The following is a 23,929-nucleotide window of genomic DNA, read 5'->3' as shown; positions in this document are numbered from 1 at the left end:
AAAGTCAGACAATTTATGGAGTCTCTCCCCGTGCAAATAATCATTATTAACAAAGAGATGCATATCAATATACACAGAGATGAAACTCCAGGGTGCAGGGATCCTAAATAATTTCATTCGGAAATTGTGCCTCAACCCCCCCCCCAGGTTCCCCCTCCCCCTTTTAACTCGTGCTTCAAAGCCCAACGCAGGGAAAGAAAGACAAATCCCGCTCTTTTTTTTCTTTTTGTGTGTGTGCGCGCGTCCCATTTCTCTCGCCACCTCCCCCCACCCCCGTTTGCCTTCTGAGGGCAAGAAATATACATACACAAAAGCCCTCAGCCGCGCGGACTGCGCATGCCCGAGGCCTCTCGCGCATGCCCACTGAGAACAAAGGAGTTCCGCGGGAGAGCGGAGCCTGCTAGATAGAGCGCTCGGCAACCTTCGGCGGTTTCCGTTGGGGCCCGGCCGCCATTTTCTCGCTCCCCTCGCTCTCTCGCTGCTCGCTACCTGCGCGGCTCCCTGCCCTGGTCGCCAGCGCTTTGTCCTGTTCGGCGATGGACGGGTGAGTGAGGGAAGGAGTGAGGGACCGACGCCGCCACTGCCGCCACCGGGAGGAAGAGAGGGAGGAGAGAGTTGTTGCCGCCGCCGCCTCTCCCGCCTCCCTTCTCCCCCTTTTTCGAGGGGGGCATCCCTTACGTGTCAGGGGCGCTTCCCGAGCTCCTTCCTTCCCGCCTGCCGGGCTCGGGGCGTGAGGAAAGCCTGGGGGTCCCGGGAGGAGGGGAGAAGAGGGGCGTGTGTGGGTGTTTTCCTCTCCCCGGGGGGAGGCGCCTGGCCAGGCGGCTGTCACTGCCCCGGGTGAGGGGCGGTGGTTGGGGGGCCGGTCTTGCCTTTTGACAGAGGCCTGGGCCTCTGGAAGGAGGCATCCCCGCTGGGATGCTGGGCTAGACAAGGCCCCTGTGGGAAGAGGCCCCCCTTCTTTCCCCTGTTACATCTCCGCGACCCGTGGCATCCTCGCGTTCACACGTTACTGGCCCCTTTCCCCATGGGGAACGCCCTTTTCTTCCCTTCCCTTGTCTCCTCCCTCGTCCCGTCCCTCCCGAGCTCACCCCTCCCCATTGTTTCATTTGGGTTAGGGTGACAGAGGAGCAGCAGCAGCAGCGATGCCCCCCATTTGGGGCAAAGGAAGCAGGAGGAAGGAGGCTCTTTTGTTTCCATTGGGGCCTTGTGTGTGTACATGCCACCTCTTTTCTCCCAACCTCCCAAGGTGGAAAAAAAAGATGCCTTTGTGTTTGCTGGAGACAAGGCAGACCAAGCTGAAGGAAAGGAAGGCAGGGATTGCAGGCGTCAGCCATATGGAAACAAGGCAAAGGGCCTCCCTCCATTGGTGGTGAGGAGCTTGGGTGGGCAGCTTGCGGACGTATCACAGGCAAGGCCCTCTTTTTATTGGAAGCTGGGAAGTCCCGCTTTCTGGGCCCTGCTCAGTGACAGCGTAAATAGAGGGCTGATTATTATTTTTTTACTGCCTTCGCCAGACTTGAATCTGCTTTTGAAATGAAGCTGGGCAGCTCTTGTGTACATGATAAAATGGTTTCACTGGCTTTTGTTATACATATAAAAGAAATAAGATAACAGCAAGATGGTTGGCGATCATAACAGGAGCATGACGAGCCCTGCTAAGACTTGGGAAAGTTAGTCAACTTCTGTGGCCCAGGCTTGCATGTAACTCGAAACCAAGCCGGTGGATGGGCAGCGGGCAAGATTATTATACGCACAAGTTGTATTCTCTTGAGCAGCTATTTGCTACATCCACATTCAGTGCTGGGATCTAGTTCTAGGCTTTATGAAGTTTCTTGCCCTGCCTTGCTAAAATACATTTGCTGAATTGCCTGTGCAACTCTTTGTTGACATTAAGGACATAAGAGGAGTCCTGTTGGATTAGGCCAAAGCCCTATCTAGTCCATCATCCTTTTCTCACATTGGCCAATCAGATGCCTGCAACATGAGGGCAGTACTCCTATTTCACTCTTGTTCCCCAGCAACTAGTATTCAGAGGTGTGCTGCCTCAAATGCTGGAGGTAGCATACAGTCATACCTCGGGTTACAGACGCTTCAGGTTGCGTTTTTCAGGTTACGGACTGCCGAAACCCGGAAGTACTGGAACAGGTTACTTCCGGGTTTCAGCGGTCACGCATGCGCAGAAGCACTGAATCGCAACCCGCGCGTGCGCAGACGCGGGTTGCGAATGCTGCGGGTTGTGAACGTGCATACCGCACAGATCATGTTCACAACCCGTGCGTCCACTGTATAGCCATTATGTAGCCATGATAGCCTTTCCCCCCCATTAACTTTTCTAATACCTTTCTGAAGTAATCATCACATTTCATAGTAGCATAGTGTTAACTACGTACTGTGTAAAGAAGTACAGTGGTACCTTGGTTCTCGAATGGCTTAGTTGTCGAATAAATTGGCTCCCGAACACCACAAACCCGGAAGTAAGTGTTCCAGTTTGCAGATGTTTTTCAAAAGCCGAACGTCCGGTGCGGCTTCCAATTGAGTGCAGGAAGCTCCTGCAGCCAATCAGAAGCCACACCTTGGTTTTTGAACGGTTTTGGGAGTTGAATGGACTGGAACAAATAAAGTTTGAGAACCAAGGTACCACTGTACTTCCTTTTGCTTATCCTGATTTCCTCACCATTCAGCTTCAGTGACTCCAGACTCTAGTTTTGAGACATGGAAAAGAACTTCCTCTACATCTAGTTTTATAAGCCTGGTCTGTTGGGCTTGATTAGATCTGCCTAGGTCAGATTTGCTCTCTTGTATGTGGTTTTACGGTTGTAAAGAAAACATGAACAAAAGTTATTCTTTATCCTTTTTGGCTCCCATTATCACCAATCCAAGTTTGGTTGTATGTGTGGCACCAAGGTAGTTCTTGCCACCTTGTTACTTCAGTATGTCATGAGCAAGTCTAAATTATTACAAGTAAGCATTTTAATGCCAATATATTTAAAATATATTGAATGTTTGGTTTCAAAGAGAATGCCTTTCTCATTAGAAAAGAGAAATAAAAGTGAATTCCCCCTTTTAAAAATTTATTTTCTTTTTCAGCATTGTCACTGATGTTGCAGTTGGTGTGAAGGTAGGTTATGAATTTAATAAATAATCCTAAATTTGGTATGAAATGTTAATTTGTCATGTTGACTATTTGTCCCGGTCACTTTCGGTCAGCGGTGCCAGCAGCATTTTCTGCTCTTAGTACACTGTACGTGGATTGATTCCTCAGCCCCACCCACAAAAGAGGGACCAATCTGCAAATAACTTGTGTATGTTAATTTATATTTATAGATACAAATTTATAAATAATTACTGTAACTTAAATAGAAATTGAATACATTTTGCCATAGTGGGGAAAACTTTAACCATGTCAGATGACCTTGTAACACTATGTGAATTTGATTGTTTGGTAAGTATAAGGCCATGATGGGAAACTTTTTCTTTCTATAAAGGGTCATTGACCCACCAAAAAAAATCATTCTTGGGGCCATACACAAATACAATGACTGACTGACAGAATGTCAACAGATGACGCTTTTCCCATAATTGTATTTCCATCCCAGAAAGGGCTTAACCAGTTGGATTTCTGTCTGCCATGCAGCTCTTAAGAACACAAGAACACTGCTCTACTCCAATAACAATCCTAAAGTATGCAAAGAATACACGTTTCATGAGTCCTATACTGGCTATATTTTCGTAGGTCTTTTGATCAATTTATCTCAGTCTGGCAACATTCTGTCCGGCCAGGCAGGATATTTCAAATGTGGGTATCAAAAGAGATTTTAGATTTACAGCAACATAGGTTCAATTTCCTGTGCTTGGATAATTCAATATGTGTAGAGCAATCTGTAAGGGTCGGTGGGGGACATAACTGAAAGTGGATGAACTGCCTCTTTCCATGCTCGGCCACACCTGTGGTTTTTTTTCCCTTTTCCTTTTTCTGCTAGTTGTGTAATTTGTCCCATGTTCCAGGTGTGTGTCTGGGGAATGGAGGAGATGTGGATCCACAGCCTCTTCTGGAATGCTTTCTTTCTGCACTTTCCAGTGTTCATGCTCTGTCAGAACACAACTGGCTACGTACCTTTCCCTTACTTCATACTGGAGGCCTAGGAAATCACATCTCCCTCTCCAAGGGCAGACCTCTCTGCCCTCATAGTGAAAAACCTTATGACTCCCTGGACCCTTTTGTGGGCTGCGTTGCAGGATTGGTATAACCCATGCTCTCACAATAACAGTCCACTGCCCTCTCCTTCAGTATATATGTGTGTGTATATACTGGTGATGATATACCCTTTGCAGGGTAATTGTTGTAGGGACTGTGTGACTTAAGTGGAACTAGAATTGGAGAGTTTTTAATATATTTAATGCAGAGTTCATAAAATAGGACTGAAAGGATCTAGATTCTAGCTATATTATGAACATTGCAAAGGTCTAGGATTCTAATCACTGACCCAAAGGTAGCCATAATGTTCTCAGTTTCTAGACCGCAGACTGGAAGTACAGTCATGCCTCATGTTATGTCTGCTTCATGTTACGTTCTTATGTCTGCTTCATGTTACGTTCTTTCATGTTGCGACCCGGAAGTACTGGAAAGGGTTACTTCCGGGTTTCGTAGCTCACGCATGTGCAGATGTGCAAAATGACGTCACCCGCATGCGCAGAAGTGGCAAATTGCAACCCGCATGTGCGCAGATGCGCCGCTGTAGGTTGCACTCTTTTCATGTTGTGAACGGGCCTCTGGAACGGATACCGTTCACAACCAGAGGTACCACTATATGTTGTAGATTGTGCACTCATGTCTCCTTTCTTTTGTGGCTTGCTTTTACTGTGGTATTACATTACATGTGTGATTCTGATATTGCCAAATTGTGGTTTGACATTACATGCATGAGCAGACACCTCCAAGGCACCCTCCTGCTTCCCTTCATATGTCATGATTTCTTTACTTAATCCTGGGTTCTGGATTCTCCACAAACTGCAGTTTACCATTTAATCCAAACCCAAGCTATGGTTTGACCAAGGACCAAACCATGGTAATTGGTATTGTGTGCCTTCTTCTACATGGAGTATTAAATGATGTGAGCTAACCTTATGTATGAAATAGTAATTATGTAGCATTAGTGTTAAACCGGGTGGCTCTTGTATGCAAGCTTTGAAGTGGGTTTGCAAACCCTGGTTATGAAGGATTCTGGTTAATGTTAATTATGTATTTGCACCAATGTAGCTAATGTTACATCATAGCAAAAGCAGGCCATGAAATGGAAAGGGAACATGTAATCTCAAAGAATTCTCACAGGGATAAAAAACATGCTTGCACTGGACCTGCAGTAAGAATCTTCAAAACTGTCTAATCTGAGAACAGATTATACTAGAACAAGTAGTAATAACCTTGAATTTTGGGGTATTTGAGATCCTGGTTTATTTTGGGTAGTCTTGATTAAAAGACTACTGCTCTGAAACACGGAACCTGTAAAATTGTAAGTTCGGATTAACATGGGGTAAAGGCCAGGTGCTTTGTACTTTATCCTCATATACCATACTACATCAGTGCTTGAAAAACGGTGGTGGTAAGAGAAAGAATTAAGCAACAATGTACCTCTGAGCATACATTCAGTCTAGGAATTTGTTTTCAGTATCAGAATTGCTTTTGAAATCCTTTCACATGCAAATCACTCTTATTTTCCCTAGCTTCCTTTGTTCTTAAATATTTGATAGCCAGACACCCTTTAGATCCACTGTAAATTATTCATCTACCAGTGGATCCTGAGATGTCTTCTACCCCATACCTGACTTAGATAAAGCTTGCTATGGTACAGTGCTGTGCTTATAAAATGAATATGCCTTTCTTTTGGGAGCATGTGAACATATTTGGACCAGTAACAGGAGTAGAATCTCTCATAGCTAAGCATATATACTTTGAAAATGGAATTGAATTCTGGGAGCACCCATCTTATATTCTTCAACACAACTGCCTCTAAGAAGAATATAAACTGTCATTCTTCCAGATGGCATTTTGCCTTTTGCAGAGTTGAACTGACAGTTTTGAGGAGATAGATTAATTTGTCAAAAGCATCATTGGTGATATCAGCACAGTTCTGGTCAAAGGACTGTCTGGCTTGCTGGCTTCTTCAGCAGAATAAGCATGTCATTAACCGCGCCTCTTAACTGGAAATGACTCAAAATAAAGTAATACATATTAACTAATAACTTATAAGAATACAATGGTAGTGGGAAGCAAAACATTTCCTGGCATGCTTTGTAGCTGACCAGCTGACTGACATCAAAAAACCAATTAATTGAATGGAGCTCTGTTGTTAAATGGCTTTTCATAAAGTGAAAATTGGGCAGTGCGAGTTAAAAATCTGTCTGGCTGTATGGATTCATTGGGTGCACACATTTTTCTGAAGTGATCACAGTTTTCTTCCTCAAGGCAAGTCATACAGTTTAATTTGCATGAACTCTTCTAACTAGAGCTATAGACAAAATTTTATAGGCCCTAAATGATTTTTGCGAATATTCTAGAATATTTCCAAAAGCATGAGTCTAGGATGTACTTTTTGTGTACCTAACAACCTAATATTGCTGTTCCTCCTTGGAACATGTTTAAAATGGCTAGAGCTGGATATGAGTCTTGGCAACGAAGTCTTAGAGGAGGGACTGTATGGGCTGGGGGGAAAGCTGGCCTTTGTTAGACTGATTTTGGTTTAGGGGTTTCCATCTGGCAACTTCTTGGCTATGGTGATGATTCCATTTTTTGCCTGCAAAAAGCACAAGAAATTGCTGGTTTACAGTTCTGCTTTACAAAATGTATATTGCCTATTCCAGTTATCAGTATAGGAATTGCTGTTTGAATAGTAGCTGATTATAGGTTTTGCTGATTTATGTGGTCCTTGCTATAATGGGACAGGTATATTTGTACAAATATACAGTGCTTCACCATATATTCTATTGCAGTTATTTCTGTTAGTGAAACTAGGCTATTAGTTTTGTAAATCCGTATTTGACTTGTAGACTGAATCACTTTTTGTTTGAAACCACCTACACAGATTTGTTTGGAAATATTTGGAACACACAACCCACTTGATTTTTAAAAAAATATTTTTGAGGCATGGGAGATAATGACAAGAACTTTATTCCAAGGAAGGTCAAAATCTGTACTGTGGAAGTGTATGAAAATATGTTTCAGGTCCAGGTTTCCATTCAAGAAAACAACTTACCTAAATTCTTGGAACTCTATAATCGTATCTTTTTTGTTAGGCAAAGAAATGTTGTGGGTAGTCTACAGAAAGCATTAGGAGGGCAGCTTAAATGAATAAGAATTGATTTACTTAAAATTGTCTGTAACGAGATACAACCTATTTTATAAATGATTTTTTTCATATCTATATGATCACTGCCAGTGAGCATTATAGAGCAGGTTAACAAAAAAAATAATAATCACTTTTCCTTCCTAGTTAATGGCTCCGGAGGCAAAGTAATATACAAAAAATTACTTTAACCTTCAAAGTTATGTGACTACTCTCATGCCTTTCATAAGAACTTAAGAACCTTGCTGGATCTGACCAAGGGCCCATCAAGTCCAACCTCCCATTCTCAAAGCTGCCAATCAGAGACCAATGGGAAGCAGAATATAAACAGGAGAACACTCTGCCCACTTAAGTCCCTTCCTCCATAAATTAATTTGCCTAATCTTTTAAAGCTATCCAAATTGACGGCCATCATAATGTCTTATGGTAGTGCATTCCATAGTTTAATTATGCGCAGTGTGAAAAATTACTTCCTTTTGTGTGTCCTGAATCTTCCAACATTTAGCATAATTGGATGACCCTGAGTTCTAGTATTTATGTGAGATGGACAAAAACTTCTCTTTATCCACTTTTTCCACACCATGCACCTCTTACTATGTCCTCTGTTTGCTTCCTTTTTTTCTAAAACTAAAAAAAACTGCTGTAACTTTTTCTCATAGAGTAGTTGCTCCATCTCTGGAGCCATGATAGCCTGTTGCTGTAAAATGAGCAAGAATAAAGACTCTTGTGGGACCTTAAGTCATAATAAACTTGTTAGTCTTTAAAGTCCAATGATACCCTTCTTTGTTTTTTTAATAATTTTTGTTACCTTTTCTGCACCTTTTCCTGTTTTCCTTTTTGAGGTGTGGCAAACAAAACTGGACACAGTATTCCCAGCATGGTTGCACCACAGATTTTTTTTAACGCCTTCTGTATTTCTGCAATGTTCTTTAATCGTGTAGAAATGCCCTAGCTAACATATTACTATTCTTATTCTTATTCCAAAGTTAATGGCTTAATGAGGTGATAAGGTTTTGAATACTTGGGAATTCAAAGTTTTTCTTCTTCTTGCTATTCAAAAATCTAAATGCCTGTGTTATGCTTTCCTAGTAATTAAAGAGATTAAAGGGTGAGTCATCACTTGACCTACTATGATAGGCTCAGAGAATTGGAGAGAATTTATGGCCCTGTTTCAGCTATGTGGACAGATGGCATAAAAAGAAATCTCTCTACTGTGGCAAATCTAGAACAGATATTTTCTGTGTAGGCCTAGGAGACAAGAATGTCCTGCTAAGATACTACATATTTGTGGGTGCAAGGATAAGATTAATATTTGTAGAATCAGATCTTTGACTGTACCCAGCGTATTATTGGCACTAGCTAAGTACCTAACCAAATTTATTACTCTATTATGGTGCTTAAGGAAGGGAATACAATTTAAATTTCCTCTCTTTTGGGGATAAATTTCAAGATACGGAGGTGTTTCGAGGAATACAGCCTAAATTCAGCCTGTCTGTTCAATTCCATGTCTCTCCTGACTCATTTATGCTGATCAAGGAGAGGGTTGACCAGCTGGATTCAGGGAGTAATTAATACCTCTTTGTGAGAAGAAATAGTTGCAGTCATTTTGAAGGAGGTGGGTTTGAGGCCATTTCCAAAGGAACTCTTTCTAGACACCAAATATAGTCATGATTGTTGTTCAAATAAAACCTTCCCTGTACTGCAAAGTTTGTCTATGGCTAGAGGGTGGTGACTGTAAAATTCAGGCATAATTTGAATGATGATGAAATAGATTGACTTCGGTATAGCTTCTGGCTTGTCATCAGAACTAAAACTGCATTGGTTGTTATTTTATATGAACTTTATTAGGAGAAGGAAAAGTGAAGTGTGATCCTGCTAGTATGTCTGAATCTCTCAGCAGTTGATACCATCAAACATAGTATACTGCTGGAGGGGCTACCTAGTATTGGAACTGGAGGGGCCATGATTCAATAATTTGCTTCCTGCTTAGAGAGACAGTTCCAGAAGGTGGTGCTGGGGGGTATTGCTCTGAGCCATTGCATCAGTATTCTGGAGTCCATTAGGACTTCCTTTTGTGCCTTATGCTCTATATAACTTTGGGTAAGGGATTATCACTAGGCTCTTTCTTCATTTATCAATGCATATGAGATGACACGGGAATACTGAATTTGTGTCTGAAGACAGTAGTGGTTTACATGAAATTTAACAACCTAAACTCCGTTCAGACAAGATGGAGGTGCTGTTGGTAGGTGACTGGTATGACCGCTAATGCGGTGTTCAATCTCATTTGGGATTGTACTCCCCCAGGTGGTGCCCTCCAGATGGTTTGGACTAAAACTCCTGTCATTCCTAACTATGAACCATGCTGGCTAGGGCTTTATGGAAATGGGTGGTGAACCTGTGATCTGAGGATCAATCTTGGCTTTCATATTTGGCCTGTGATCCTCCTCCCCCCCTCCCAGTTATTGCGTGGTGATTAATCTGCCTTTCAAGAGATCAAGCAGGTAGTGGCTGCTGAGCTCTAGGGCATTCCTGAGTGATCCTGATCTTCTAGATGTACTTTATTCTGACCTCTGCTTCATTTTTGAGACAGCTTGGTGGATGATTAATGCCAGGGGAAAGCATCCTTGTTGATTTTCCATAACTTCAGAGTCACATTAGATACCATTACCAATTACATACTTTTGGATTGCTTGTCCTGGAGCAGTTTTCCGGCTCAGTTCTGAGTTATACCAGAATCTGTCCACCAAGAAGGAACTGAAAGTGATGGTGGGATACTGTAGCTCAGTATCATGGCATTTATTCTATGGTGTCCTTCATGGTTTTGTATTGTGCTTTGCACTGTTCAACACATTCATGAAACTACTGGCAGAACTCATTTTGATGGCTGCAATCAATATATGATTGATACCAAGCTCTCTCTCATTTCTTTTCATTAAATCCAGATGTGGGCATAGGTGTCCTGAATAGGTGCATAGCATGCTCATTAGTAAACTGACAAGATAAGAGAGAAGTGTCATTAGCTGATAATGGCATATCTTTCCATGGGAGCAATATTGAACCTGTTCTGAATTGGGTTGGCTTCTTGAAGGATCAGCTTCACACTTTGATGTTATTTTACATTCAGCGTTGCTGCTGGATGCATAGGTGACGTCCATAATGTGCAGTGCCTTCAACCAACTTCAGTCGTATTTGGTGTACTTAGGCTTCCTTTTGAAAACAATTTGGAAATTCAGCTGATGCGAAATGTGAAAGTGGGGCTGACTACTGAGAACATACGCCAGTCACAAAAACATTACTAGCTATCACTTTACTTTGGGGCTCATTTCTAAGTGATAGTATCCACTTGGGAGGCTTTGTGAATAAGTTAATTTAAATTAAACCATAGTTTAAAACAAACTGTGATTTAACGTGAACAAGCTCTGTGCTGTTGCATGCTGCTCAAAAGTTCCTGAGGTTCTCATTTCCCATGTCTGAACCTGAATTCGTACTTTGTTTCCCCCACCATAAAAACCACAAGCAGTGAGAAGTTGGTTATCGCTTCTGGTTTGTTTAGGAGGAAACAAACTAGGAGTCTTAATTTGGATGACAAGCCAAGCTCTGGTTTGTTTTGTCCATGTCATGGCAGGAGGAGGGGAGGAGTACTCAGGAATATTTGAGTTGTTTGCACTAGTGTGCTGCTCATTCACATTAAGCAATAATTTGTTTTAAACTTTTGTTTGATGTGAATCAGGCCTCTAACTAGGTTTCCTAGATACTCATTTTTTTAAAAAAAGATATTTCCAACTTACATGCTTAATATTAGTGTTTGCATTTTTAAATGGCAAAGTGCTTACTGTTTCTTTCTTTTTAGAGAGGATCTGACGAGCTTCTTTCAGGCAGTGTACTCAATAGTCCGAACTCTAACATGAGCAGCATAGTAGTTACTGGTAAGTGATGCTTTTTGAAAGGAGACTTTTTTCATTGTAGCATCAAAATGTATCCATGTTGCAGAAGAAGAATGAACATCTGGACAAACAATGTTTATTATGCCTTCTTAGGATCTGAGCACTGAAGTTTTTAAATATCAAATGCCTAATACAGTACTTGTAAAAAAATAAAATTCTGATGCATGGAATTTGGAGTTGCCCAGAGCAGAACTACACCAGCTGGACTTTCACATGGGCAGAATGGGATGGGGGTGGTAAGGCAGTCTTCACCAATTCCTTCTGTGGCCCCCCTATACCTTTCCCCCTAAAAATCTGTTCTGGAGGGTTGGGGAACCCTCTGTAATACTGTGGGGAGGAGGCATAAAGGACTGCAGGGGAAAGGGAGAATCACTGGACATTACCTCCCCCGTCTTCCACCAAGGATCTTGGTCCCTTCTTTAAATGATAGGAGCTCTTATTTAGTGCAACACCAGGTCTGAGTCCAAGTCTGCATAACTTTAAAAAAAGTGAACATGCCTGAAGGCCGACCAAAGTCGTTGAAGTTTTTTTTAGGATTTTATCCCCAGGACATATACTGCTACTGGAGCTGGATTAAATGGACTGGTGGGCCGTATTAGGCCCCCGAAACGGATTTTGGACATGCCTGATTTATCACCCACCCGTATTTTTTTCAGACAGGTTTGTGTTGCTTTAGGAAGTCAGAGCAACACGTGTCGTTTGTACCAGGTCTCCTATTCCTCTTTGCAGGTTACCTCTCCATCCCTAGGTGAAACACCATTTCAAATAACGAAATGTTATAAAGTTTCCTCTGCTAAAAGAATGGCTATATCCTATTAGTTTGGGTGGCTTTTTGAACTACTGATAGTACTACCACTGTCCATAACTATTATACCTGGATGTAGCAGGAGAGGAGGGGGGAAATACAAGCCCCCTCCAGCAATCAGGCCAGGATCAACTGTCATATGTCTCCTTCCCTGCAAGGACTCTGTTTTGTAGTCATCATATAGCTATTAGTAACTGACACTTGAATCTGCATATTTTCACTGCCACTCCTCATCCTGCCTTCCCTTAGTGCAGGGAAGGGACTCCCACTCATGGACAGTAGACAGGAGTAATGAAAGTTGTAGTCCAGCAACAGTTGGAGGGCCACAAGCTCCCCACACCTGCTTTAGTGTCATATGTCTCAGCTTGTAAGATCTGTTCTAATCATTGTACAATGCTTAAGAATGTATTAAGTCAGGGGTAGGCAACCTGTGGGACAGGTGCGGCCCAATCGTCTTCTAAATGCGGCCCGTGGACGGTCCGGGAATCAGCATGATTTTACATGAGTAGAATGTGTCCTTTTATTTAAAATGCATCTCTGGGTTATTTGTAGGGCCCGCCAGGTGTTTTTACATGAGTAGAATGTGTGCTTTTATTTGAAATGCATCTCCGGGTTATTTGTGGGGCATAGGAATGCGTCCATTTCCCCCCAAAAATATAGTCTGGCCCACCACGTGGTCTGAGGGACAGTGGACTGGCCCACAGCTGAAAAAGGTTGCTGACCCCTGTATTAAGTGCATAATAGAACTTATTGTGAATAGTTACCCTTGAATACTGGTATCAGCTTTGCAGATAGGTCTGAAGGGGGTACCTGCCAGAGTGGCTGGGATGGGTATGTATATATGTATATATGTATTATTATTATTATTATTATTATTATTATTATTATTATTATTTATTTCTTCATGAGCCTTTGTCTCCCAATACTATGAGGGAAAGAGAAATTCCCATGCTCAAGCCTTCATGATACAGTTGTACAATGTCATAGAAATTGAGTATTATTTCTCTTCTGTCACCTTAACTAGCCAGTAGATACTGTAGATTCCTTCGTATTAGGCAACTGGGCATATAAGACGACTCCCCAAATTGGCAGTCTTATACACTTCACTGGGCAGTGACAGTGGGCAGCGGGCTCTGCGCCAGGAGGGAGCTGCCCGGTGAAGCTGTCCAACGATACTAAACTAGAGCGGGCCGTCCACTGCTGCTGCTGCGGCAGCTTTGGCAGCTTCCGAAGCAGCGGTGGGCTCCACGCCTGGAGGAAGCCATACCCGGTGAATAAGATGACCCTCAACTTTTTAACCTCTTTTCCATGGTAGAAAGTCGTCTTATATGCCGGAATCTATGGTAATTAATGTGTTCTTTTTATGCTGGACTTTTAACTGTTCATCAAATTTGGGTTTGTCAGATTTTATTGTATTTTATTTATTTATTTATTTAGCCACTCTGGGAGGTATGGCTGAAGAGTGGGTAATACATGTTTTGAAATCATATATAAATATATTAAAATAGAATTAGAGTAGGAGAGCCATGTAGCTATATCCCTGCATCAGTGCAGTAGCCTGGAGGCAATTTTTAATTGCTAGGTAAGTTGCTAATTATAAACTTGAGTTATGTAAATGTTAATTATGGAGCACTGTAATCACATTTCTTGTTTATAAGATTCCAAGCAGGGATCAAAATTAATGATGTAGCAATATATTTAAAATTACCTTTACCTTAAGTATTGAAATTAGTTCCAAGTTGAAATGGAAGGGCAAGGGAAATAATTTTGGTAATATTTTCATGAACCCCTTCATGAGCGGATCCTTGGGTGACTTTTTTGGGATGAAGTGGGGTAAAAGGGTAAAAAAACATGTTTGTTGTGAGAGGGAAGTATTTCTTCAGTCTATCAAGATAGGAAGCAAACTTTTTGCTGAAAATGTAGATTGCCTTGGGAGCTGGGAAGTTCTTTGCCCCTCTTCATGGACATCCAAACGGAAGTCAAAATACTGCTTCATTTGCTCTCAGTAACGTAGCCAATCACCTTTGGCTTTATCACATTCAGCACTTGATTCCTATTTTTTGGTGAAGAAGAGTTATTTTTTTCCAAATGATGTAGCAGTAGCGTAATATCTCTACAACATAATAATAATAAAAGGCAGAAGGTCTGGAGAAGATTTTGCATCTTTCAAAGGTTTTTGACATTAAAATCTAAGTGTTAGTATTTAGTGCAGCACTAATTGGAAAGAAGAGTCCTGTGTTAATGCCCAAAAGAGTAGCTCACTTTGAATATATATATATATAAATAAAATCTCCGTACATGTCAGATGTTACTCTGGAGGAGACCTTCCCCCAGCCCCAAAAGGGGCCTAAAAAGAGCCCCCACTCCTTTGCATTCATGCTTGATATTTTGGTCACATATGCCAGGCTACTATTTTCTTGGACTTGTGGTGTGATTTTAGGAAGCTTCTTGTAACAAAAATAAAAATAAATACTAGCTCTTAAACCTCCTGTTGGCACATAGCCATCTTAAAAATTATACCAGGCTTTGTTTACAGTGATTTAAAGATTTTACCACTAGGTAAGCATTTAGTTTCTGCTCTTAAATCAGGAATATCCAACATGATGCACTCTAATGCTGTTGGTATACAGCAATGTTATTTAAAACACAGTTAACCCAGTTAGTTTTGGCAATGGTCAGATATGATGGGTGTTGTAGTCTAGCAACATTTGGAGGTACCATGTTGGCTATCACAGGCTTAAACGGTCATATATGAAGTATAATGAAAGTATGGGGTTTGATGTGGTTGACTTGCTTCTAGTATATTTGTGATCTTGAAAGTTGCTGTTCCTGTTTGGATGAGAAACAATATTGACACTTCCAATATTGGATTTTGTTACATGTGATATGAGTTTAAATATTTGCACATTCAGATTCCTTAAATTGAAAGAAAAGTTCCCTGCATTTCTCTAAAGATCCTCAGCATCGTGAATAAGTTAAGATCCTAGACTTACTTAGAACAGACTCTCTGTGTGGTCCTACTTTTGATTTTCTAATAAGGCAGAGATTTGTTTAACCTTTTGTAAAAGTGAGAGTGAAAATGTTATCAAGAAATTCCACACTAATACAGAAGTCTTTCTGCTGTGCACCGTGAGGCCTACTGCAGTCTTGTAACCTCTGAAGCAACACTGGATTCACTCTTTGCCATGAGTGGTCGGGTGTCTGATAAGGTAACAGTTGCTCTGCAGGCTTTCCCAGCGCCCTTTGCTGATGATGCCAGGGATCACCACATGCTAAATGGAGCCACTCATTTTATTAGCAGGCTAAAATTCTCTCCTAAGCAGCTCACCACAGGAACTCTGGTAACTTTCAAGCAATAAACGATTGATGAAGGAAGGTTGCTTCATCAGTGGAGGTGGGTGTTAGAACATGCACCAGAGCCAAGAAAATGAACAGCAAGGACTCTAATGGCGGTGGCCTGCAATGTGAGTTTCTTGCCTGAAAGCACCATAGACCACACTAGCTGCACGTATAACCCTGTTGCTCTGTTGGAAGGGATGAAAAGAGGATAACAGGAGCAAATTTCCATACTTCCATACCTCATTGGAGAATAGAAGGAGATATTGAGCAGGAAATTGGAAGCATTGTAACAAAGACAAAAGTAGAAAGAGTATCAGAGTAGAAGATGACAACCGGAGTTGCGAAGAAACTGCAAGAAAGACCGGAGCAGGAGAATCAGAAGACAAAGTTTGAACAATAGAGCTAAGAAATAACTTTCAGTATTAATTCAACAAGAACAGCTCTGAACATCTTGTTGGATAGCTACAGAAAGATATTCTTGGTGGGAAGGAATACTCTTCAGTGCTTCAAGAACAAAGGTGACAGTCATAGCCTGCAGAAAAAGGAAGAGAAGTGTGGTGGTGGTGGTTGAAGACTCCCTACTGAGAGGTACAGAGTGGCTTGTGAATGTACCAGACCTGTTAACTTGTGACATAAGCTGCCTTCCCATTGTGTGAATTCAGGAAGTGAGGGACAGGTTTGTCAGACTTACCAAAACTGCTGATTATTCCTTCTTGCACACCATGTGAGATCAAACAGTACTGCCTAGCACAACTATGACTATCATATGTATGTATGAAGCTCTGGGGATGAAAGTGAAGGACTTGGAACTTAAGTAGTGGTCATGCCATTTCTACTTATAAAATGTGGAGGGCTATGAAGAGAGAGAATAATACTTCAAGTTATTAGAGTTGATGGGAGAAGTTCTGTTTCTGGGACTGGTGCAAGCTTCCTTAAGAAGGACTACTGGAAGGAGATGGGCTGCAAATTACTAGGACTGGAAAAAAGTGTCTGGCAAAAGAAAAAATATGAACCTGATCAAGAGCTTTGAACTAAATTCTGTAGCAGTTGGAGATAGGTAAGTTCAAAAGGTAAGCACTGAAGATAGGGATCTGTGTGCTGTAGGAGAACAGGGGGAATTGTGTGGCTGACTAGCAAACTCTAAAATCTCAGGAGAGAGATTGGAGCAGAATTTGCAAGTCTTTCAGTGACTATACACTAATATGCAGCATATTGAAAATAAATGAGTTTGAACTCCAAATACAGGAAGATAAATACAATATGCTGGGTATAACAGACTTGGTGGGGAAACTCATGTGATTTGAATGTAATAATTGAAGGTTACAAATTGTTCAAAAAAGAATAGGTACAACAGAAAGAGAGTAGCATTATATGTCAAAGATGGTCATATCTGCAGAGAATTCATGAGAGTGAACATGGTAGCCTTGTGGATATACCATCTGGGTCAAAATAAATGGAGGGAAAAAATAAAATTGTGGTTGGACAGTCAAACAAACGTGGTGATGTAAATTATCCTTTCCTGAAACAATTTACAGGTGTTTCATGGAAGCAGATTTAGTAGTATAAGAGGGTATTTCAACTGATGTCTTCTGACTGAGACCATGGAAGATACTAGAACAGAGAAGAAGGGAATCAGTTTAAAAGTCCTTAGTAGAACCCAGCATTTGTCAAGAATAAATCTTGTTAATCTTATCACTCTTTAAAATCAGGTTAATGGATGGTGGGAATGCTGTGGGTGTAATCTATCTTGATTTCAGCAAAGTGACTGACAGAGTACCCCTTGATAATTTTGTTAAATGTGGCTTAAATGTGGGCTAGGTAATAGTATTGTCGGAAGGATTCACAGCTGGTTGGAAAACCATACTTAGTGCTCATCAGTGGCTCCTCATCAAAATGGAGGGAGGTTTTCAGGAGGGTTCTTCTGTAGGGCTTTGTCCTACCCACTTTCAACATTTTTCATCAGTCAATGACTTAGATGAAGGGGTAGAAATAATTCTTACAATATCTGTGGATGACACACTTGCTAATTAGGTGAAAATTATGATTGTGTATATTATTTATAAAATCGAATAAAAATGTACAAGGAATTAAAATGTGATAAAGGACAATCATTACTGTTTTCCCATCAAGAATGCAGCTTTCTAATCTTTTAAGAAGAAGCTAAACATAGCTTAAAATGTGTGTCATTGCAAAAGTCTATTCTAACTAAATAGGCCAGAAAACTGTATAGATTTCAAGTTACATTCTTCAGTTCTTCTTTAGCAAGTGAATACTCTTCAATTATCACTCCAATTTGCAAGGTGGTTTCTTTATCTTTATAGTCTGGTTATTGAATGACCTTACCACTTACTACATTGAGCATAGGGTTCAACTGAAGTAAAAGTTTACCAATGCTGATACATGGCTGTTTTTAACATACTAAATTAGCATTTCATAAATATAATTTTGGGAATCATTTATTGAAAATGAGTATAAATAATTGGCTTCCACTTAGCTAGAATATTCTATCATAGGCTTTGAGTAGTAACTTTACGATAAATAAATTTTTATTTCTTTTACAAATCACTGTAACCCTGAAGTACAGAGTTTGGCTTTCCATATCTCCCTGGTATTTGAATTGGTAGAGGAAAATCAAGTAAACTGAGTTGTACATAGTATACTGTCTAGTAAGGTCAGCCTCTTGCAATATACAGAAGCCACCCATGACAGCAAAGTTTTCAGACAGGCTGTGCTGTCTGAAAGATGACTTTACATAATTACATAAAGATTACTTTATGAGTAAAAAGAAAGCAGGACTGCGGAAGAATTAAATCATGCCCATATCTACTTCCATCAATATGTAACAGCTTTGGTTATTTATGACTATATGCTTTTCAGATGTTGCATTGGCAGACAAAACAAACAAACAAAAACTCAAAAAAACTTTTTTTGAGTGAACAGGACCTTTTGCAGGCACAGTATCTCTTTTTAAGTTGGGCTTCTGTTCCTCCTGCACGTGCTCTTGTACAAGCTGTAGCAGTTTATGGCTCAGCAACTTGGTCTTGTGTGTCTGTCTTTCTCCTTTGGTTTCAGCTCTTATCTGAGTTGCAGTTTCTCAGTATTTAGCTTTGCCAAGTTGAAGCCTATATTTCTCAGTTAGTTCAGGTTTGCTTATTTTTAGTTGTTGTGCCTGCATTCTTCCTAATCTTTGGTAGATTTCAACAAGTAGGATGTCCTGTTTACTCACTGTTGAGGAGAATTTAGTAATCTTGCTGCGACCAACAGGGTAGCAATGGAGGAATTTCCAGTTAAACACTCCGGCGCAATTAACCTCCTTATATGTGATTATTGAGTTTTCCCTGCCTTGGGTAACTCTCCTGAGAGACGACTCCCTCCACCCCAACTATGGACTTTTGGAACTAAATCAAATATGGCTCAATAAAGTTTTCTACGTCTGCTTTGGTCTTTAAAGCAGTGTGTAGTAATTAGGTATACCCAAATAGCAAAAATAAAACAATAAAACTGGTTTAACTTTTCTTCTTAAAATATAGGTTGACTGAGTGCATGCTTATACCAAAACAGCAAGCATAAAATTCTAGCAAGCTCATGAGCAGAGGTGGAAAAGAAAACCGATAATTGCTCGTTCCCCCCTTACAGTTTGTACGTACCTCCTGAGTGTTTTTTTATTTCATAAAATTTATTTACTGCTTGACTGTAAAAACAAAACAAACCCTCATAGCAGTTTACAAAAAGGGTAAAACAATAAAATAGTTAGTAAAACAATTAAAAGATTTAAAAAATTAGATCCAGCAATAAACTAAAAACACATCAGTAGGGTGTTTTTAGCAGCTTTCATTTAACAGAATGGAAGCCTCTGGCCTGTCTATCTATCTAATTAATATATATATATTTATTTAGTGATTTATTTAATATGTATACTGGCCTTCACCCGTAGATCTCAGGGTGGTTCACAAAAACCAAGATAGGAGGCAAAATTTGCAGGTGCTATTCTAACCCATTTGTTTTGTGTCAAACGTTACACCCATATTGCTAGGAGGTAAGTCTGAGAGGATACTGAAAGAGGATAGTGTCTTACGTTTCCGAGCACAATTCAAAGTGCTGGTGTTGACCTTTAAAGCCCTAAACGGCCTCGGCCCAGTATACCTGAAGGAGCGTCTCCACCCCCATTGTTCTGCCCGGACACTCAGGTCCAGTGCCGAGGGACTTCTGGCGGTTCCCTCACTGCAGGAAGCCAAGTTACAGGGAACCAGGCAGAGGGCCTTCTTGGTAGTGGCACGCGCCCTGTGGAACACCCTCCCATCAGATGTCAAAGAGAAAAACAACTACCAGACTTTTAGAAGACAGCCCTGCTTAGGGAAGCTTTTAATGTTTGAAGGACTATTGTAGTTTAATATTCTGTTGGAAGCTGCCCAGAATGGCTGGGGAAACCCAGCCAGATGGACAGGGTATGTATGTATGTATGTATGTATGTATGTATGTATGTATGTATGTATAAATGAATGAATGAATGAATGAATGAATAAATAAATATTATTATTATTATTACACCCCTGGTGTGTAGTTATCCACTTGCAATGATCGTTTTCTAAGAAAATGCAGTTGAAGTAGGGTCTGTAATGTTTATTATAGCACCTGTGCTGGGAAGGGGGAGGCACAAAGTGGGTGATTGATAGTTTTCCATCCATGGGGACTGGTGGAATCACAAAACCAGCATGAAGGGGGAGTGTTAACCACCCATCCACTAATGCTGCTTGCTTAAGTTACCAGCTTTGCTCCCCCCTTATCTGTAGAAAAACCTGAAACCACTACATGTAGTTTTAGCCTCTCTCTTTTTTAAAAAAAAGTGTCCTAAAAGGCTGCAGTGGAAGTTACTACTCTTTTAGTGATTGGTCCTGTTTACAACTCTCTCTTTTTCTATTTTCTTAACTGGCAATCATTGTATGTTTACAGTTAAACTAGTTACATGGAAGCAAATTCAGTGCCCAATGCAAGTCCTGCTTAGATTGGCTCTGCTTAGGAGCTCCCAAGTGTTCTTCCAATTGTTTCTTTGCAACAGGGCTTGCATCTGGCCCTGTTTAAATTCGACATGGTATACAAAGCCTGCTGCTTTCAAGCGGACTCAGAATCCCCCAACACCTTATGACATAAGGCGATTGACAGAGCCCCCCACCTGCTAAAAGACAAGTGGCCACTTTTTGATCTGGCCTGCCTGTTAAAAAGTGGTTCCCCACCCTTGCTCTTAGGAGAAAGAAAATTGTATAAGCAGCAACCTTTTTGAGTGGCATTCACAATATGAATATGCCCCTCCTTGCATTTGTGTTGGGCTAACTTGGGGTAGGAAGAGGTGAGAGAGAAACTGCAGTTTAGTGTAGATCACTAGGACTGGAGTCCTATGCACACTTGCCTTATGAGTAAAAAAATTATAGGATTCTGCTGTAACTATTGTCACAAGTACATTCCTTCAAAGGAAGTATTTTTTGCAATTCATCATTTATATGTATGTGTTGGGAATGTGATCAAATGCTTATCTAATGCAGTCACTGGTAGGTAGAGCTGGAGATATACTGCCTGTGATCCAGAAGGTAGTACATAGCAATCATGGCTAGTAGCTACTAACAGCCTTATCTTCCATGAATTTGTCTAATCCCCCTTTGAGTGCTTCAGGTAATTAATTGTAATGAATGATCAAATTTAAAACCTGATAATAGCTATGCTGCTAGGTTTTGTAGGACAGTATTATTGCATTCTTCACTTCGATTTTAATACATTATTTCTGTTAAATGTAGGAAATAAGGGAACATTTGCATTGTTAACTATTCTCTACATTATGATAACCATTCTCTGTTTCACCGGTGCATTCTTTGTTGTTTCTAATCTAATTGCCTTTTTCTCAATTGCCAGTTCTACCCCCCCCACAAGTAATTGATTTCACCTTCTAGTAGCTATTAATATCTGCTTTTTTTCTCTGTGCTAATTGTGATCACATCCCTTGCTCACAACATAAATCAACCATCTCATGTTGAGTAGCACATTAGGATAGCAGCCTGAATTTTGAATAGTATTTTTAGTATCATTTAAGGATTCTTAAACTTTTGGTGTACTGTTCTATCTAACAGATAACAAAAGGTGGAAGCAATGCATTATGTCTGTTTGGAAAGAAATAGGGTCTTCACAGTGGTTGTCCATGTTGCTTGACTACATAGGATGAATTAACACATTTTTTCTGAAACATCTGAGAGCTAAAGCACTTTGTTTTTAAACCTCAATTAAAATTGAACGTAGATATCACACTCAAAGCCCAGGCAAGTTTCTTAGTTTAATGAGAATTGTCTGCCCTCATAACTCCTTTTTGCGTGGTTCCTGACTGGAAAAAGGCCAGGCCACACCAGTAACATATAAAGACCCCATGAGCTACTTTCAAGGATAGGTAATTATCTGTGATTGCACTGTGATGATGCAGATCCCACCATAACTGTGATGGAGCAGGACTACTTACCCCATGGAGCAGTGAAGGTTAATTCAAAGAAAACCAAGACTAGAGCAGTCAGCCATGCAGAAATACAGTGAGGAGGCTCCTTTCTTGCTGAATTATTGCCTTTTGGGCTCACCAGTGCTTTTATTTATTTTTTAAGGTGTACTACCAGTTATCCCTTGGCACATTAGTGTTTCCTACCACATAGTTTAGGATAACCTGAAATGGTTATCAGTTATTGTACAGTTATCTTTGCTTCTCAGTGCTTCAGGCAATTAATTATGTAATGGTTGCAGGAAAAATCCATGGTAAGTTGATTTGCCAAATATTGCAGGGCTTTGTGAGGAAGCACATTAGCAGCTGCATTTTACTTCAGTTAATCTTTTTAAAATGTTGGTTGAAAGAAAAAAAATACTCATTTCACATACTGATTTGGAAACTGTATGCATGCACAAATTGTATTTTTCTTGATGAGTTTATAATAAATAGGGTAGCTTTCAGATATGAAATGAATTATAAAAAAATGTCTTTCAGCCAATGGTAACGACAACAAGAAATTCAAAGGTGAAGATAAAATGGATGGGGCTCCTTCTCGTGTTCTTCATATCAGGAAATTACCAGGGGAAGTGACAGAAACAGAAGTTATTGCTTTAGGCTTACCTTTTGGTAAGGTAACCAACATTCTCATGCTGAAAGGAAAGAACCAGGTACCTTCTAATTTTGTCTTACTATTTTAGTATAGAAAACATCTACCCACCAATCAGTCTAAATATTCTGTCTGCCTTAAGTTGAGGCCATATCCCAGCAACGGAGCCTACTCTACTAGCCAGGCTTGGAGAAATATTTCAAGTTAATAAGTGCAGGATTCAGTGTTCATGGACACACACACACCTTCTACAAGAGTGAGATAAAAGGCCAGATTTTAAGCATCAGTACCCATTGGTTGGACATTTGCTTTTATTCACTTGATCCTATCTTCTGCTGTTGTGTTGCAGTACATAGGTTTGGGTCCTAAGCACAATTCAGTTAAAGGTAACTACATCTAGCTCATACTGATTTCAGTGGGAGAGAATTATGCACATTGTAATCTCCCCTTGAAATTGATTATGGTGGTAGATTTCAAAATGGTGGACTCAAATGTGTCTCTTCCCCCTGCCCCCAAGTCTCATTTTTCAAGCTGTACACAGGCCCATTCAGGCCTACCAAGAAAGGGCTTGTTTTTGTGTGACCATGCCCCACACTACCAGTTTCACCTTTCCCAAGCCTTCTCTTGTTAGAATGGGGGACTACCAATACAGTGGTCTTCTGGCACTGGGAGCTACTTTTCCCACGTTTCTGCATCAATAGATGTTTCTGCAGATACAGTAATGAACAGGCCTTAAGTTTAAATTCTCTGCTACTGTCACCACCTTCTGGGCATCAATTTAGAGAGGGACAGCAGCAGTGGCCTGTGCTGTGGCCCAATCATATCCATATTTGATTGAACCCAATCCATATTGAGCTCAATGAAACTCATCGTGAAGAGCCTAACTGATGCTACACTCCCCAGTGTGAGAGCTGCCTGTTTGCTGAGAATTCTGAAGACTCAGAGTTCTGATGGAGATACAAGCTAACTCTTGAGAAGTCTTTTTTTCTGTTTCATATCTCTGTAACTCATTCATTTTCTCTGCTCCTGCCAACTTTAAAGGAAGGCAATCATTAAGGGGCAGATAAGTAAATACCAGTTCTTCCTTGCCCTGCCTCCATTTTCTTGCACCTAAATAGCAGGAGGGAGAGCAGCACTTCAGATTCTCAACAATCAGAGCCAAGCTGCTCTTTTGCTTAGCATATCAGGTTCTTAAATATGGCTTGATGGTTGCTTTTCTTCCTAATACTGGTTAACGCAGTGTCTCTTCAGTTATCATCCTATACTTCTGTTTTTTGTTTTTTTTTTAAAAAGTGTGTCTTTCAATGTGTTTTGTGAAAAAAATATGTTTTGGTGTCTGAAAACTAATCTTACCTAAAAATATTTCATTTGAAGAAACCT

The 23,929-nt window shown here is 40.6% G+C and overlaps 1 protein-coding gene across 5 annotated transcripts in view; it reads left to right on the top strand.

The window, feature by feature from the left end:
* The first annotated feature begins 390 nt into the window (after positions 1-390).
* PTBP2 (polypyrimidine tract binding protein 2) overlaps positions 391-23,929 on the top strand; it is a 47,305-nt gene continuing 23,766 nt past the window's right edge. For 4 of the 5 annotated variants that reach the window (XM_081194059.1, XM_081194058.1, XM_081194057.1 and 1 more), the window contains exons 1-4: positions 391-544; positions 3,088-3,118; positions 11,194-11,269; positions 22,438-22,610. In XM_081194059.1, the coding sequence (XP_081050185.1) occupies positions 537-544; positions 3,088-3,118; positions 11,194-11,269; positions 22,438-22,610 (288 nt within the window). In that variant the 5' untranslated portion in view covers positions 391-536. The remainder of the gene's footprint in view (positions 545-3,087; positions 3,119-11,193; positions 11,270-22,437; positions 22,611-23,929) is intronic. The other variant, XM_081194060.1, reaches the window with a different exon arrangement.

Source organism: Podarcis bocagei, assembly GCF_964188305.1.
Source record: "Podarcis bocagei genome assembly, chromosome: 5".
Classification (NCBI taxonomy): domain Eukaryota; kingdom Metazoa; phylum Chordata; class Lepidosauria; order Squamata; family Lacertidae; genus Podarcis; species Podarcis bocagei.
Note: the sequence above shows the minus strand (reverse complement) of the source record. Positions and strands in the feature narration are given on the sequence as shown.